The sequence below is a fragment of the Lontra canadensis genome, unplaced genomic scaffold, assembly GCF_010015895.1.
Source record: "Lontra canadensis isolate GAN:19392208 unplaced genomic scaffold, GSC_riverotter_1.0 scaffold72, whole genome shotgun sequence".
Taxonomy (NCBI): domain Eukaryota; kingdom Metazoa; phylum Chordata; class Mammalia; order Carnivora; family Mustelidae; genus Lontra; species Lontra canadensis.
In genome coordinates, this window is record NW_022631066.1 from 898,851 (window position 1) to 917,998 (window position 19,148).

The 19,148-nt window shown below is 37.0% G+C and overlaps 1 protein-coding gene across 1 annotated transcript in view; it reads left to right on the forward strand.

Annotated features, from left to right (window-relative positions):
* Positions 1-19,148, forward strand: part of ARHGAP21 (Rho GTPase activating protein 21) — a 133,061-nt gene that overhangs the window by 42,180 nt on the left and 71,733 nt on the right. The window contains 2 exon segments of the mRNA XM_032880808.1: positions 16,267-16,446; positions 16,714-16,738. Coding sequence (XP_032736699.1) covers positions 16,267-16,446; positions 16,714-16,738 — 205 coding nt within the window.

Here is a 19,148-nt window from a genome sequence, read left to right on the forward strand (position 1 = left end):
AAGCCCTCCTTTTAATATATAATTCCCTTGTGGTTTTTCAGGCTAATCCAAATGATTACTGTTTCTTATTTCTAACGTAAAATTTATGGTATGTTGGATTTGTATTTTTTATGACTTGTTCATATTTTATAATACTTTAAGATCCTCTTATATGATATGCAGCTGGTGTATTTATGCCTATTTAAAAATTGTAAGTTTGTATTTTTAAATGGCTTTAGAGGCTTTAAATTGTTTTATCTTTGTTTTTCTGGTACTGTTAAATCATTTCTGTGTTTTAGCCAATTAAAGGAATTTTTTCTGTTGAAAATACTATCTATTAAAAATGATCCATTCTGTAATGTAGTTTCCAGAAATGTGTTATGTTGAAAGGCAGTTATATTTATAGGACATAAATTACGGAGTGATTAAAATAATTTATTGCCTTCCAAAAGGCTTTCTCCCAGAGTTCCTTTAAATAGTAATCTCCACCAGTGCCTCTAAAATGTGTATAAAATACTTGTTAATATTTAATCATAACTTTTTGTGAACAAATTATAAAACAAGGACCTCTTGCATTTGGAATTTTTTATGTAGCTGAGTTTTTGAAGTAAATAAAACACAATTGACTTTGACCAAGAAATAGTGATGCATATGTAGACTGTATATTACTACATTAGAAATTGGAGGGCATCCCACTGGCTCCATCTCTCAGCCCTGTCTTCCCCAGGGGACTATGGATGCTGTTGATCACATCATCTTGTTTGCCTTTGCTGGACCTGGCAACTCAAAGCTCAATGTCTCCGCCTGAAGTTGGGGTACATCCCAGTGCTCCGATTGCTCTGAACCTGAGACATTTTGGCTCTCCTTCCTTGAGCGTCTTGTCTGCTCTTCGAGCTCTGGGGTCTGTTTCCCCACATGGTTGCTTCTGAGTTCCTATGTATTTTAAGCTCTTTTTCTAGTTCCCAGGGATTTTGCTTTGATTTCTGCAACCATGATTTAAGCTATTACTGTCAACCCTCATTTATAATCTTGTACGAGAAATGTGTTCTGAACTCCAATGACGACATACTTCTTTTGTAATTGGGTCTTAAGCTGAAGACTCTCTATTTTTTCCATGTCATTTATACTGTAGGTCTTTAAGAATAGGATGTTATATGCAAAGATGTTTAGTCTTGCTACTAATGAAAGAAGCAAAAAATTAAAACAGTAAGAACCATTTTTCATCGTAGCATATTTGCAGAGATTAAAAAATGATTACCCACTGTACGCCGGAATATGGATGTGGCGGGCTCAGATGTTGTCAGTGGGTTGTGACTTTGTTCTCTATTGCATAGATAGTACTTTGAAATTTTGTATGCGAAACTAAAACAAAACTGTTAGAGCCAGCAAAGCCATTCTTAGAAATTTATCCTAAAAAACTATTCATGGTTTTTCATAGGGATTGTCTACAAAGTGGTTATAATAGTAATAATATTAATACTAATAGTAGAATAAGAAAGTTTAGTGAACAGTGTACATACCCTAAAAGAGGAAGGAGTGAATAAATAAAATGTGGTTTATTCATATAAAGAAATATTATGCAGCATTCAGTGTGTGGATAAATACTAATATGGAAAGACATTCATAACATATTAAGTAAAAATAAGTAGATACGAAGAACATTTTTCTAAAGTGTATATTTGTATATATTTACATATGAAAAAGTCTGGAAGGAAATATATACACCAAAATATTGACGTCAGTTTTCTCTAGAGGAGGAATGGTAGATAAGTGAAATTATTTTCTGTTTGCTTAGCTTCATTTTTCTAATTTGTCTTTAGTGAACATAGCATATATTATGTGTTTAATAAATGTGAATTACAAAAGGAAAAAGAAAGATAGGTTACCTATTAGCTGTTATCCCCAAATTGCTAAAACAGTCTATTAGTGGTGTAGTGTAGTGGAAAAGTTCCAAGATTAGGAGACTGGAAACATAGGTTCTAGTCCAAACTATGTCACTAATTAGCTGTGAGACCATCGCAAGTCTCTCTGGGCCTCATTTTTTGTATTTGTGAAGTAAATTGGTTGAACTAGATTTCTGGCTTATAAGCTCCTTAACAGACTGTTGGGAGTTTCTGTAGAACTAGCAGAATGGAGCAGGTTTTCCTACAAACTCGCCCTGCCCCTCTCCCCAAAGCAGTGGAACTCTGTGTATTTGATACTCTGTATACTGAGCTTCTGTTTTAGGCTACCTTTCAACCAAAGGTAAGGGAAAGGGAAAAAGTACCCTATTTCTAAGAGTCAGTAATGCTAAGTACTTTTTATGCTACTTCCTTTATGCTTCACACCATCTTTCTATTCACTGGGGTGCAAGTTCCTGGAGGGCAAATCTTACCTTATGTATCAGGATGCCTGTGCACTCCTGGAGATCTCAGACTATGATGGGCTACATTCATTGAGAGCTAGTGAGAAATGGATGCTTCATGTCTGATGTAATACTCTCTTCCTGACCTACCCTACCTCAGTTTGGACCGTAATGAATAGTTTGGGTCCCCAGTAATTGTGTAACTTTTGGCAAGTTACTTAACCCCTTTGAGACTCCGTGTTCTATTTTACGAAATATGATGAATGACCCAAGTTGAATTATATTATCTCTGTTTCCTTCCAACTCCATCAAATTTTGTGAAATTATATAGTCTCCATAGTTCAGTCTAATGAAATTGAGTCAATTCTTTACGTTTTTTGGCCAGTGTACTGTCATTGATAATCCTAAATTAACTTAGATTTGGAAAATTTATGTGGACGTACATCTAACAAGATGAGTCCTGACATTCTAGATCATTCTAGTGCTTCAAACAAATCACATAACATGGGTCTGACCTTCTATACCTATGTCTTCTCTAGCCTGCGTACATACTCAGAATTACTTATATCTGCTCAGAGGGGACTGCATTATTCATGGTAGCTAAAATGATCTGAAATTGAAGCTTAAACTAGAGATTCCTGTCTGCCTAAAGGGTAAGGATATAATTGTTTTTAACCTAAAAATAAATCTGGTCTCTGATTCAGAGTAAATAAGATTTTATTCATATCAGAAAATAAGTAGCTTCTGAAAATAACTCATGTTAATAAAGCTTCATTATAAGAAAATATGTGTAAAAATAGACATCTATATTTGAGTTTATGTGTATTTCTCTATCGTTGTCTATTTGATAGAAATAAAGCTGTATACACTTACTGTCTCACTTGAGAAATAGGGGCGGAAGTGAACAGGAGTGATTCCACAAGATTTTAAAGTAATCATTTTATATTATTTTTGTTTTATGTAAACTCTGCTCATTTAATTCTTTCTGTCAGGTTTTTGTTGGGTACTGATATAAGACATAGACCCCCTCCTCAGGAAGCTGCTCAGAATTAAGAAGACAAATGTGTAAACAAGTAATTATAGCATGGTAGGATATGTTCTACAGTAAGGATGCTCTATGGGATAAAGGGCCTGGGAAACTGCTCCGAGTACTGGACTACACTGGTTGGGGAGTTCTTTGGTACTGATGGGGAGTGGACCATTTGGCACAGATGGAATTTTCAGAATATAACCTCGTAGCAAGGCACATGCTACACAACATTGAAGGCTGGTGGGAGAAGTTATTAGCACTTGCATGCATGTTCATTATACAAAATCTATGGTTTGTGTGGAAACAAGAGGACATTGGCCCTAGATTCCAAAGAGTGTGTGTGTGTGTGTGTGTGTGTGTGTGTAAAATAATTTTTACCATAACTCTGACTTTTATATCTTACTTTTTTCTTAACGTATTTTGGGCATGCCATTCATTTCCCATGTCATTAACAGTTTTTCACAATCGTGACTTCAGTAGTTACATCATAATTGTATTTAACTGTTCCTTTCTATCACTGTTGTTGGAAAGTTAGTTTCCAGTTTAAGTTTATAATACCTTGGAATGAACATCTTATTATATGAATCTTTACTGTCGTCTCCTATTATTTTGCTAGTGATGAGGTTAAAAGGTATAAAATTTAAGTCTCTTGATAAATATTGTCAAATAGGTTTACAGAAATGTTTCGCTCCCACGCGGAAGGGTATGGGAATTTGCATTTGATTTCATCTTCTATAACACTGTAGGACCTTGTTGTTGGGTTTTTATTTTTGTTTTTGTTTATGTAGGTGGGGAGGGGCAGAAGGAGAGGGAGAGACAGAATCTTAAGCACGCTCCATACCTACCAGGGAGCCAGATGTGGGGCTCGATCTCACTGCCCTGAGATCATGACCTGAGCTGAAATCAAGGGTCAGACCCTTAACCGACTGAGTCACCCAGGCACCCTGTTTTTAGATTTTTGGATTTTTTTACTGATCTACTTTAGTGTAGTATCTTTTTTTCCATGTCCTTATCTGGGTAGAGAGAATATTGTTAATAAGAGTCTTAGCTAAACTTTAGATCAGTAAAGTAGTTCCCTTCAGAAATCCTTAGCAGAAAAGTGTTTTGGAAATTCAGGGTCTTTCCTTTATGATTTGAAAATCTCATGATATGAGAATTTGGGAACTGACTAACTTCATGTTTAAGGAGACAATTCTAGCAGTATAGTACTGTATTTGGAAAAGAGAGAATTTTGTTTCTTGCCCTAAATGATCAATTCTGTCATTGCATGTTTAATGATTAACAGATACTTTCTGGCAAGGTAGCAGCAAATGAGGAATGTAACTAAAATTATGTTCCTTGATTTTGGTAGATTTGTTTAAAAGGCAGTAGATTATAAATTCTCAGTGGAGCTCAGATAGGCTTTGATAGTGTGGGCAAAATGCTGGTGCTTATATAAATTGTATAAATTGTATTGAACGGTGAATATTTGCAGATTATAATACTCTTGTTTTGTTTTTGAGTGCAATCAATAAATGTGATTGACCACTTATGTGTTCTTTTAACTATGCATTTAGTAAATGATTTATTTCTTTCCATTCTTTGGTTCTCTCCTCTTTGGGAAGTTCCATATTAAAATGCAGGAAAGGGAAAAGCAATTAAACAGAAATTTTAGTACTGGTTAATACAGTACTGTACATGGTTTGTTGGAAAAGTACATGATTCTCTGCTCTTTTAGCTAAATAAAAATAAGTAAGTTTAAAGCAGATAGAAATAATTTTGGCATTTCGGTTGTGTATAAATCTATTCCTCGTAATGCTCAAAAAGTGTCCAATAGTCAAACTGATAAATTTCTGTGAAGTATAATTTTTCCTGAGTAATTTAGTTTGGAATTTTGTTTTATCATCTAAGGCCTTATTAAAAAGAAAATGCTTGGGGCGCCTGGGTGGCTCAGTGTAGGTTAAAGCCTCTGCCTTCAGCTCAGGTCATGATCCCAGGGTCCTGGGATCGAGCCCTGCATTGAGCTCTCTGCTCAGCGGGGCGACTGCTTCCACCTCTCTCTGTCTCTGCCTGCCTCTCTGCCCACTTGTGTTGTGTCTGTCAAATAAATAAAATCTTAAAAAAAAAAAAAAAGAAAGAAAGAAAAGAAAAGAAAGAAAATGCTTGGGGTGCCCAGGTGGCTCAGTGGGTTGAGGGTCTGCCTTTGGCTCAGGTCCTGATCGTGGGATCCTGGGATCCACCCCTGCATGGGGCTTCCTGCTCGGAAGGGAGCCCGCTTCTCCCTCTCCCCACTGCTGCTGCTCCCCTTGCTTGTGCTTTCTCTCTCGCTCTGTCAGATAAATAAATACAGTCTTTAAAAAAAAAAAAGAAAAGAAAAGAAGGGAAAATGCTTGCGGAGCACGTGGTTGGCTCAGTAGATTAAGCCTGCGACTCTTGATTTCAACTTAGGTGATGATCTCAAGAGTCCTGAGATCAAGCCTGCATCATGCTGTGCACTCAGTGGGGAGTCCGTTTGAGAGCCTCTCTCTTCCTCTGCCCCTCCCTCTGTTCTCTCTTGCTCTCAAAGAAATAAATTATTTTTTTAAAGGAAAAATGCTTGAAGTATATTACAGGCCATCCTTCTGTATGGATTTAAGTATGCCATGTAACATAAGGATATTTTATTAGATTAAATAAATACTCGAATTAGTTCAATATTTATTTAATTTTATTTGCTATTAATAAATGGACTGATGAACTTTTTTTTTAAGATTTTATTTATTTATTTGACAGAGATCACAAGTAGGCAGAGAGAGAGGAGGAAGCAGCCTCCCTGCTGAGCAGAGAGCCCCATGCGGGGCTCCATCCCAGGACCCCGGGATCATGACCTGAGCCAAAGGCAGGGAGGGACTTTAACCCACTGAGCCACCCAGGCGCCCCAGACTGATGAACCTTTTAAAAAATGAAATATTATTTAGAAGTCCTGCGTCTTTTAAAAAGATTTAGCCAACATTCTTTATCTGAAAAACTTACTCCCAGTTAGTTAACTCAAAATTTCACTCTTAGAATATATTAGAATCAGATTGGGTTATTTGACATTTTGGGATGGAGAGCTGTGTTTTAGAGGAATGATCTCTACAATTGGAGTTTTACGTTTTATGACTGTGGGAAAGTCACTTTACTTCTCTGAGCCTCATTTTTAATAAATGTAAACTTATGCCTCTCGGAGTTGTAGTAACAGTTAAATATGGCAACACTGACAACACGTGGGTGAGGCTCTGTAAAGGCTCACTGGATGTTATTTGAATTTTTAGCATCATTTATCCTCATATTTAACTGTAGTTAACACTTGAAGAATTTTTGGTATAATGATGTATTTTTTTTTAAGATTTTATTTAAGGGAGAGAGAGAGAGAATGTACCCCCAAGCAGGGGGAGGGGCAGGAGGAGAGGGAGAGAGTCAAGCAGACTCCCCACTGAGCAGGGAACCCAATGGGACACGGGGCTCGATCCAGGACCCTGAGAACATGACCTGAGCCGAATTGAGATGCTTAACCTCTTGAGCCACCCAGGGGCTCCAAAGATGTATCTTGAAGTAGAACTATTTCCACTCTTTATAAAGTGGAATTTAGGCTTTCGTTTATTTAGGAAACAACACTGCAGTGTGTGCTGTGTGTGTAAAATACTTCATAAAAATATTTTTCATTTGATTTCTTTTTCCACAAAACCAAAGCTGTAAATATTTTTTTTAATGAGAGATGAGTTTTAAGTATTTCCAAAGATAGCACTAGGGGAGTACAAGTGAAACTCTTGAGGGGGAAATATTGAGCAGAGTCTATGTGTGTGTTCAAAGAGAGTCTCCTAAACCATATGTCCCTTCGGTGAAGTAGGATGGTAGGAGTAAACTATGATAGTGTCTGCTTATGGCCACCGTCCAGATCGGATTTCTGAATTACACATTGGAATTTACTATATTAACAAGCCATCTTCTGGCATTGAATTATAAAGGTAAATACCTGGTAAATACCATAAAGAAACCGTCTAAATGGTATGTAAACCTATGTAAATGCCTTAAAGAAAGCAGGTAAACCCTATGTAAATCCTTCAAAGAAACTATGGTATAAAGGACATCCTTCCAATGGGGAGATGTTCTTAGAGCTTTTTTTTTTTAAACCGTGACAGCAAAATAACTGGAAAAAGCCCTATTTCCATTTATAGGATAATGGATAAATAAGATGTGTTATATTCACAATGGAATTTTATACATCAGAGAAAATCAGTGAACAACATGAGAGATTGGGTAGCTGTTCATCAAACCTTTGCCTCCTCTTTCGGCCAATAGTTTATAGTCACATTCTCCAGTCTCCCTTAATTACTTTAATGAATATTTTAAATAACAGAATTAGAAAGTAATGTCAGAGACCGCTAAAAAGAAAAAAATGGACACAGTCATACCTGCTTCTGGAATCGGAGTAGTAAAGAGGAATTCTTTCAAATTATAAGAAAAGTTTTACAAATGTCAGATGACACATGAGAATTTTCATTCCAATTAATATTTTGAAGGTGATTTCTCTGTTTTAGCAAATGAACTCAGACTCGTACCCTGTTATCATGAAGACTTTTTTTTTTTAATTAGTCACAAGGAGGGGGGATTAAATTTAAATTTAAATGTCATCTAAACCCATCAGCACTACTGATAAAACAACTCAGAGGATATGAAAAGGATATGAGGATATGAGTCTGAATGTATCATTGGTTTTGAAGAGAAATATACTCTGATTTTTACCATCTTTTCATTTTATGAGACTTATAATATTGTTACCAGGTTATATATATCATAAGCAAATTAGAAATAACTTTTCAAAGTCATAATAGTAGTTTAAGCTATTAAAATTTCTAGAAGTTTCCAGTTTTTTTATTTACTTCAGATTTTAAAATAACTATCTTTTTATTTTAAGATTTTATTTATTTATTTTTCAGAGAGAGTGAGCACAGGCAGACAGAGTGGCAGGCAGAGGCAGAGGGAGAAGCAGGCTCCCGGCTGAGCAAGGAGCCTGATGTGGGACTCGATCCCAGGACGCTGGGATCATGACCTGAGTCGAAGGCAGCCGCTCAAGCAACTGAGCCCCCCAGGCGTCCCTAAAATAACTATCTTTTATGAAGTTGTAAAATTGAGGAATTAAGAATTTGTGTCTTTGAAATGTTGGGATCTGAAAATCAGAGAGAAAGAGACAGAAGTGAGAAAAGTGCATTTAGGTAAAAAATTACATTAAAAACCATAACTCTGAATAGAAAAGGAAATCACATTAAAAAAAAAATACTAGCTGTTTCAAAATAATCAAAATGAAACCATTTAGAAAGGACCCCAATCGGGTCACCTGGGTGGCTCAGTGGGTTAAAGCCTCTGCCTTCGGCTCAGGTCATGATCTTAGGGTCCTGGGATCGAGACTCACATCGGGCTCTCTGCTCAGCAGGGAGCTTGCTTCTCCCTGTCTCTCTCTGCCTGCCTCTCTGCCTACTTGTGATCTCTGTCTGTCAAATAAATAAATAAAATCTTTTTTTTTTTTAAAGATTCTGTTTATTTATTTGACAGAGAGAGAGAGAGATCACAAGTAGGCAGAGAGGCAGGCCGAGAGAGGGGGAAGCAGGCTCACCGCCGAGCAGAGAGCCCAATGCGGGGCTCGATCCCAGGACCCTGAGATCATGACCTGAGCCGGAGGCAGAGGCTCAACCCACTGAGCCACCCAGGTGCCCCTAAATAAATAAAATCTTAAAAAAAAAAAAAGAAAGGACCCCTATCAAACAGTCACCCTAGATAGAAGATACTATAGGAATGTCCAAGTAAATAATAAACTTAAAAAATAGTTATATTTTTAAAATGAGATCCAAGTGTTTAATTTGAAATATTTTAGACTAAAGTCATCTAGATTTTTCAGTTTCTTTGGTCATTATCTTTTATCTCTGAAATATTAAAATATTTACTGAAAACTAGAATTAATTCTAAGAAAACCACATCTAGATACATCTAATAATCAACACCAGAGTAGTTCCAGCTGTTATCCTGGGTTGGCAAAAAAACAAACAACAAAACAACTGTAGGAGAACTCTATAAAACAGAAGCTGCAAGTAAAGGGTGGCCAAGCATACTTAGCATATAATAAAACTATTCAAGAGTCTTTTTAGCTCAGTTGGAATTTAAACAAAAAAAAAAACCTAAAAACCTTATATTTCCACATATGTTGAAAAATTTTGCCTGATATGTGAGGAATAATTCATTACAAGATTAACTCTGTGGTATTAGGACTATAGAGGAAATAGTTTTAAAATAAGCAATATCTAGGGGTGCCCGAGTGGCTCACCAGTTAAGCATGCTATTCTTGGTCTGGGCTCAGCTCATGATCTCAGGGTCATGACATTGAGCCCTCACTTGGGCTCTGTGCTGGCCTTGGAGCCCGCTTGTGATACTCTCTCTCCCTCTGTCCCTTCCCCTCCTGCTGTCTCTCTTTCAAACAAACAAACTAATTAATTAATTAATAAGCAATATCTAATATCTCAGTGATCCTTGTGGTTTCCTTTCTGCTCATGCCATAGAGCAGAGAGTAGGCTAATTCTGTCACTTCCTAGCCATTTATTTTTGACAAATCCCTCAACCACTGTGAACGTATTTCTCCATCAGACTTGCTATGATGCATGTAAAAATCTAGTAGAAAGTTAAATGGATAGTTAAGATTCGGTTTTTCCTTTCAGACAAAACTGTTTTATATGCTGTTCTCTTAGTATCTGAAAAGTGGTTTCACGTACATTTTTGAAATAAGCCATTACTTACTGGCAATCTCTGCGGGTTTTTTTTTTTTTTTTCCAAAACAGTTATCTAGTGCTTAGAATGTGTGATATCCTGTTTTAAACACTTTATAAACTTTAACTCATTTAATCTCATCAGAAGCATGTGAAATAGGCACTGTTATTATCATCCTTATAGTAAAGACGAGGTCCGGAGGCATGGCTATGGTGGGGATCTTGTCCAACCTCCACAACTGGAGAATCAAGGACTCAGGTAGTCTGGCTCCTGGGTCCATGCTCGTCCCCCTGCACACGCCATCTCCCTAAGCAATGAAAGAAAAAAACGTCAAGCCAGATGACAACCTTAGCTATGATAACACTTCAAATATGTCGAAGGAAAAAAAAAAATCTAAGGACCAGACATTCAAATCTTATGTTTCCTCAGCAAGTGACATCTTAAAAAGGCATTACTTCAGTTTTTACAAGTCTGGCCCTTAAATAAGGAGGAAAATCTTACTTTAAACAACAGGTGCTACGAACACTGTCAATGGTAAGATGAAGTAAAACATTTTCAAAGAAGTAGGAATAGGGCTCATAATCTTAGGTAGAGTCAGTATTAGGATCTTTTAAGGTGAGCACAGAACGGATGCTTCTGTGTGCTTTATCATGAGTGATACCTGCCATATACTGGGGAGTTCTCTGTTCTTCAAGTACAAGTACTGACAACAGATGGCTGAGGGGTTATGTGTTTATTGTGTGTACATTCCTTCAAAACTCTCATGTTTACTTTCGTGACAGCCCAGGATAACGTTTAGACTTTGTACTTTTTACCTGAGCTTTTAAAAAATACCTTTATTGAAGTATAATTTACATTATACTATACTATGCTATAGTATAGTATAGAATTTTATAGAATACTATAAAATTCACTTAGTACTGGAAGTGTACCTTGCAATTGTACTGAATTTATACAGCTGTGAAACCTTGATCACCGTCTACTTTTAGAACATTTACATGACCCTAAAAAGTTCCCTCATGCCTGTTTGCATGCTCTTCTGTGAAGTTTTATTTTCCTTTATTCTTACATGATTGTTTCCCCCTTACACCTTCTTTTTCACTCCTTTAAGTTGCTTTGTCTAATTCTTATATCTGGGTAGTTCTTGCCCTTTATTTTGGCTTCTTTTAACCTTGAGTTATTATTTATTCAATCAAGTGACCTTGTTATGAAGTCTTTTAAGGGGATCAAATGACAGTTCTTCATTGACAGGAATTTAACTGCTATTGTTCTAGTCACTTTTTTACTTTTTGCATCTGATGCTGTGGTACATGAATTGGTGCTCACAGAGGGGAGGTGAGATGTGTGGAGAGGGGCGGGATGAGGGGTCTTCTTAGAGGAAGGATCTGTGACTGCTCTGTCCTTCACTGTGTGCCTGTGGTTTGCCCTTCGTATAAAATGCAACAGATCAAACGGCTCTGTGGGTAAGTAGAAGAAAGAGTCGAGAAGGCGCATACGTGTATTTCTTTTCATCTTCTCTTTCTGTGTGGAAAGCAGTATAATCCTCCCTTCTGTCCTATAGGGAAAACACAGGAAGCGGGAGAGGACTCCGTGGAATGTTCTGGGAAGAAAGAATAATAGAGCAACAGAGCTGTGTTGCATTCAGAAATCTTAAAAAGTTTATAGGGATCAAAAAAGGAATTGCCTATTCTTCTTCACCCCATCCTCGCCATTTTTGTGAAGAACTCGGTAGAACGAGACCTCGCAGGCTTAGTTCAGAACTTGAAGCATGAAATCGTAATACAAGACGGTTCTCTCTATATTCAAAGGAAGAGAGTAGAAAACTTGAATATATTTGGGAACTGTGGGGCCAAGTCATAATAATGCACTTAATAGAAAATTAATACATGTACAGTTTTTAAAGTGCTCAATGCAGAGTCCTGCAGGAAAATGAAATTTTAAAATATAATAAATTAGATGGAAGAGCTTTTGGGAGAAGGATCTGTGCAGAGGCTACAGAATAAAAGAGATGGAAAATAAAATGAGATAGAGGAGATATGAGATATTCTAGCTTCAGATTCAGGAAACCATGATTTTATTTCTTGCCTGATATCAGGCAGCAGTAATCTCAGGTAAATCACTTAACTAATCTGGGCCTCAGTTTCCCCATGTGTAACATGAAAGGGTTTATTGATCTTAAGCCTTAAAGAGTCTTTTGTGCTTTACAATTACATAATGAGATGGCAACCCATGAAAAGATGTTGATTATTATCCATTAGGGAAATGCAAATTATAATCACAGTACCTGTCACTGCACACCTGTAACAATGGCTAAGATAAAAATAATGACGGTACCAAATGCTGTCAAGGAAAGCAAAGCTAGATCTCTCATACATCCTGGGACTGTAAAAATCTATATTCAATCTGGAAAACAGTTTGGCAGTTTCTTATAAATATGTCAGTACCTGTGACCCAGCCATTGGATATTTATTCTGGAGAGATGGAAATGATGTTCACACAAAACCTGCCTATGAAGGCTCATAACCTGTTTATTCCTAGCAGCCCCAAACTGGAAACAAGGAGATGTCCTTTACACAGACTGTGGTCCATCCAGAGCTTGGCGTACAGCTCGGCCACAAAAGGGGCGAGGTGTTGACCCAGGCTGCAGCTTGGCTGAATCCCCACAGAGAATTTGCCGAGCGGAAGGAGGCATTCCCAAAAGTGTACTGACTGTGTTATTCCACGTGTATGACATCCTTGAAATGGCAAAATGATAGAAATAAGGGACAAAGTAGTGGTTGCCTAGACTCAGAGACTGGGCAAAGGCTGGAGGGAGAGGGTGGATTTGATTATGAACAAGTCACAGGAGAGATTCTGTGGTGACGGAGCTCTTCTGTCTCTTGACCAGTGGTGGATATACAAGCCTACTACACAAGTGACAAAACTGCAGTGTAGAACTGAACGTAAGCAGGGTATGAGTGACTCTGCTCGGGATGAGATGACTGGATGGTATCCATGTCATTACCCTGTTGTGATACCTACTAGAGTTTTCCAGGATGTTACTATTGAGGGAAATTGTATAAAGATCAGGGAGAGCCCTCTGTGTTATTTCTTACCAATGCATCTGAATCTGTAATTATCTCAAAATAAGAAGTTTAATTTAGAAAACAAATTATGTATATTTTATTTACCCTTGTATCCTCACTGGGTGGAATAGTGTTGGATATATAGTAGGTGCTCAATATTTATTTACTGAATAAATTGGGGGTGGCTTGTGTGCATGTGTAAAAGGATTCTCTCATTTGATTCAGAAAAGGAGGATCCAGTCACCACTCTAAATCTTAGCTATTTGTGTAATTCAGCCCAGAATATAAACTTTATCCTGCAGATTTCACCTGATCATATGATCACATTGAGACTTAGTTTGACTCTCCCATGTTGATGTTTGCTGTTACTTCTCTTTCTAGCAAAATCCCTAACTCCTAGAGGGAAGGATAAACTAAACTGCATTTATGATAAATTAGCTTCATTTGCACAGTCTTCATAGATGGCTTCAGTCTTGATTATGGTGCTGTGTAAGTCTTGAGGTCTTATACTCCAAGTACACCAATTTTGTTCTTTTTCTAATTTGTTTTGGCTATTTGGCTTCTTTTCATTTTAAAGTAAATTTTAGGACAGCTTGCTAACTTCCAAACAAGAATCTCCTGGGATTTTGACTAGGATTTCATTGTTTTCTAGATCAGTTTGGGGAGAGTTGACATTATAGCAATACTGAGTCTTCTGAATCATGAACATGGTATATCTTCCCATTTATTTAGATATCCTTTTAATCTCTCAGCAGTGTTTTGTAGTTTAATAGGCTTTGCAGATCTTTTATCAGATTTGTCCTTATTATTTCATATTTTGAACGGTAGTTTAAAATTTTTTAGGTACCATTTGCTTACTGTTAGTATGTAGAAATACAGTTGATTTTTGTATGTTGTGTACTACTTTCTTTACATTCCATTGAGTAGAACTTTGTCCCTACTGCTCTCACTGCAAGTGTGGTTGGAGAATGTTACTGTCTAGCTATCTTTCCAGAAAGAAAAGAAAATGAAATTAATAGGTCACTAGTAATAGTCCAGATACTGACTATGTGGTGAAAATATTAAGGATTTAGAAGTCTCTTGGATTTATTTTCTTCTTAGTATAATTTTTAAATTTTAACACCTTCATATGAAGCAAATCATTGTGAAGTAATATATAGGTTCACTAGTGAAACATAAAAAGTAAAATCAATTTAAGCAATTCAAGTATCTGCTGTTTGATAAAAGTGACATTTCAAAACTGCTAAGATGAACTTGGAATTGTAATTTAATACAAAATCTTAGTAGCAATGCAGACGTAAGAGATACCTATTAGATTGGAAGTTGGGGATCGCCTGTATATAAATGGAGTTTAAAGAATGAGACTGGATGAAATCACCAAAAGACAGAATGGAGCTGGAAAAGTCCATGGTCTGAGCCCTGGGTATTCCCAAGTTCAGAAGTTTAGCAGGTGATGTAGTAACAAGGAAGGCAGAAGAAACAAACCATGAGTTAGGAATAAAATCAGTATGGAAAGTCAAGTGGAGAAAATTTTTCAAAAAGGGCAGCGCAATCCTTGAACCAGTCGATATGTCACACAAGACAAGAACTGAACATTGGTTGCTCAATTTAGCAGTGTAGAAACCGTTGTTGACCTTGACCAGGACAGTAACAGGGAATTGTGGAGACAAAACTTGATTCAGAGGGACCAAGAGAAAATGCAAGGAGAAAAATGGAGAGAGGTACCATAATCAACTTTAGAGGAATTTTGGTCTAAAGAATCAGCAGACAAGCAAGGTGGTAATTGGAGAGGGCTCTATAGTTCCACAATTTTGTTGTTGTTGTTTGCTGTTTTAAAATTAAAGAATTTATAAAATGTGAGTGTTCTGATAGGGCTATAGTAGAGAAAATAGACGATGTGAAAGAGGGGGGAGAATTGTGGGAACCACATCTTTGACTATTAAGAGGGATCTAGTATACAGGTAGGAGCCATAGAAGAATGGTCCATCGGAGCAGGATTGTACGAGAAGGAAGGGAGGAGAACATGGACCCCACTGCAGGTGGTAAGTGGTAGATATGGCAAGTGATTAAGTTCTCATCTCCTGCTTTGTGTGTTTTTTCAGTGTAGTCAAAAGCAGGGTCATTGGCTACAGGTGAGGATGGAGGAGAAGGGATGGGATAGTCATGTAGCATGAATGGACTGGAGAGAACTGTATTATTATTGACAGACAACACTAAAAGTCTCCCTTGAGGTTAGTGATTATGAACTTAGAGTGAAAACAGCTTAGTTTTTTTGTTTTGTTTTGTTTTGTTTTGTTTTGTTTAGTTTTCTAACGCCAGTCTTGTTCGGCTGCCTAGGTACTGGTCCGGAGTAGGCAATGTTATTTATCCAGCATTAGGTTTTGTCAGGCGACTTTGAGGAAGCATGAGAAAGGTAAAGGAGTGAATTGAAGCTAGCTTAAGAGGGAAGTGAGAACATGGGTTGGTGAGGGACAGGGAGGAGGTGGGAGGGGCAGCCCCACCTAGCAGATTCAGAAGAGCTGAGGAGTGAGAGGGAATGAAAAGTAGAATCTTTGATTTGAAATTGCAGAGGGTTTTCAGTTATAATCAGATGAAAACCAAGAGTGGAGGAAAGGAGATCAAAATACTGGATGGCTAGGACAGTGGAAGGATTATCTACGTGGATACTGAATTTGTGCTCAGAACTTGAAGGACTTGTCTGTTAGTTTCTAATCATCTTTTGTTTCTGTTGGACTCTGATAACAGTTTCAGCGTTCTGCCTTAGTAAGTTACATGGCTATTCTTTCATAGTTTCTGTTTTGTGGTATTAGCTTCATTCCTTCTATTGCATTTTAGATTTAAGCCATTATACTTCTAATTTCCAAGAGCTCCTTCTTGCTTCTGATTAACTTTCATAGCATCCCTTTCTAGAAAAAAATTCCGTTTTTGATGCTGTCCATGATTTGCTATAATACGAAGAACCTGATTCCCTTTTCTCCCTTAGGTTTATGTCTGTGCTCAGGTGATTATATGTTTATATACAATTTTTTTCCTAAGCGTATTGAGGAAGTGTATTGAGTTAATCAAGTTAACTTTTAAATATCTTCTTATTTTAGGTATCAAAAAGTAAAGATGGAAAAGAACAAAGCGAAACTGTATCACCGTCCGAAGATGAAACATTCTCCTGGCCAGGTCCCAAAACAGTTATGTTGAAAAGAACATCTCAAGGCTTTGGTTTTACATTAAGGCATTTTATTGTGTATCCCCCAGAGTCTGCAATTCAATTTTCATATAAGGTAAGAGAAATCATTGTGCAAAATAATATCTATTTTCAAATTACTGAAAAAACTCCACAAAATAATTCCTGCCTCCTTCTTGTCTTCCTCTCAGTCTCCCCTCTTACCTTGTGTATGAAAGTGCTGTCCTTCTGGCAAAGGGCACTTAATGAAAATGTTATTGGCACACTTTGGGGAGGGTGGTTTGAATTGAGTTGAACCTTGCTGTGATGTCACTAGAGTTTATAATTAAGTATTCATATATGGCTATATTTTTTTATATTGTAGGATGAAGAAAATGGCAACAGAGGAGGTATGCTATAAAGTTTTAATTTTTCTCTGAATGTTTATCTACATATTTTTCTGCTCTTGAAGTAATAGTAAATGAGCTGATACTGTTTTTTGGAGTCTAACTGTATAACTCTTAGAGGCGAGAGTCTTAGAAATCAAATAATTTTACTGTCAACTGCAGAGTTTTATGGATGCATTGTCTCATCATGATTTGAACATGTGATGACTTTACTTTTAATGATATATTAGTATTTATGTGGAGGAACATGAATGATTCTGAGGAAACTAATTCTGATATCTTTATTTAATTAATAATCATCTAAATTTAATAATTCTTTTCGGTAAGAAATGCTGTGTGTTTTATCTAGTAGATTTATTGACTCAAATATTGAAAGGTAGAGTGTTTTAGGTCTTCCTGTAGTTAATCTTACTCCTGACTTAAGCATTATATTTAATGAGTTTAAAAGGAGAATCAGGCTGGGGGTAGAGATATTTCTTGATAACATCCACATATTTTTGTTTTAATTTTATATGAATTCTAATAAACTAAAATCTGCATACAATAAAATGCACCCATTTTAAAAACTTTTATTTCTAGATAATTTGAGACTTAAAAAAAAAAAGTTGCCAGAATAGCACAGTTTACATATATTCTTCATTTGACTTCCCCTAATGTTCAACAACTTATATAATCATGGTACAGTGAATAAAAGTAAGATACTAGCATTGGTACGATACTGCTATCTAAACTACAGACTTTACTTGGGTTTTACCAGTCTTTCTCCTCGAGTCCTTTCTTTGTTACAGGATTCCACTTTGCGTTCAGTTGCTCCGTGGGGACACGTGGCAATATCTGTAGCCATTTTTGACTGTCGCCATTGGTGGTAGTGGGGGCGGTGCTTCTGGCGTGTAGGTAGAGGCCATGCGCACAACATCCTGTGATACACAAGATAAGCTGTATTCACCGTCTGGTTGAAGACTTAATCCATGCCAGGCATCATAGTATATGTTCTTACCTATTTCATACTCATAATAATGCTGAGAGGTGTGAGCCAGTATTCCCATTTTGTAGATGAGGAAACCCAGGCTGAGAAAGATGTGAAATGACCTTCCCAAGATCACACCACTAAGGAACAGAGCTGAACTTCCAGACCTGGTGTCTAACTCAGAAGTTCATCTGCACTGAACTCTGCCATCTTTCTTCTCTTTACTTAACTTTTCTTCATTCATTTTTGTTTAAAAGTAATACTGTCTTTTGGGGCGCCCAGGTGGCTTAGTCGGTTAAGCGTCAGACTCCTGGTTTCAGCTGAAGTCATGATCTCTGGGTTGTGAGATTGAGCCCCGTGCCAGGCTTTACACTCAGCAGGGAGTCTGCTTGAAGATTCTCTTTCTCCCTCCCCCTGCTCACATGCACATGCGCTTTCTCAAATAAATAAATCCTTAAAATAAATAGTGCTGTCTTTTAAAAAAATAGTTTGACTTACGTAAAGTCAGGAATCAGTGGATGAAATAGGGTATATTTAGTATGTTCTGAAATTCTGTGATATTTCTCTGCCTTGAGAAAATTAAAAACAAAGATGTTTAGGAGCCCCTGGGTGGCTCAGTCATTAAGCATCCACCTTTGGCTCAGGTTGTGATCCCAGAGTCCTGGGATCGAGCCCCGCATCAGGCTCCCTGCTCAGTGGGGCTGAAATAAATAAATAAAATGTTAAAAAACAAAACCAAAGAAGTTTGTTCCATATTTGTGGATACCTAAAGACAAAGAATTCATATAAAAGTCAGAGATATTCCAAGTTTAAAAGCCCTGAACACCTTATGGGAGCAGTCATCACTTACTACTCTATTCTGAATGCCTGGCTAGCAGTGGACTCAGAACGTTCATTGAGTTAAGGAGTGCCTAGTGCTCTGCTCCTTTGCCTCCCAGGAACAAGGTTTGCTCCTGTCATCCCGTTGGTAGTGGGTCACGGGCTAGTCCGTGGAGGCCTACTTCACTAAACTACAGCACTCATAATACCTTTTCAACTCAACCATCAATTAACCATGAGAATACATTTTATGTGAAAAATTTTCTTTATAGCTCATTTGTTTGAGAATGCAACCAATTTAGAGGTAAACTACATTTAGTTTATTATTTTAATTCAACTGAACATTATGATTTTTATTTTACAGTTTTATATTCTCTTAAAACTTATTTCCAAGCATAGTGAGATTACAAAATCCTTTTATGTAAATTTTGTTGTAATGAAATGGAATCCCAGCCTCCAGTGTAATGATCCAAGTCAAAGCCTAGAATCACTGGAGAGGAAGTAATTGCCAGACATTTATTCAAACTCCTAAGAGATCCTGTTATAATGCCAAAATTCTGTGAAACAGCTGAAACGTTTTGTTTTAGTGTTCTTTCCTTTTGGCAATTTAGTGGAATCTCTTTTGCC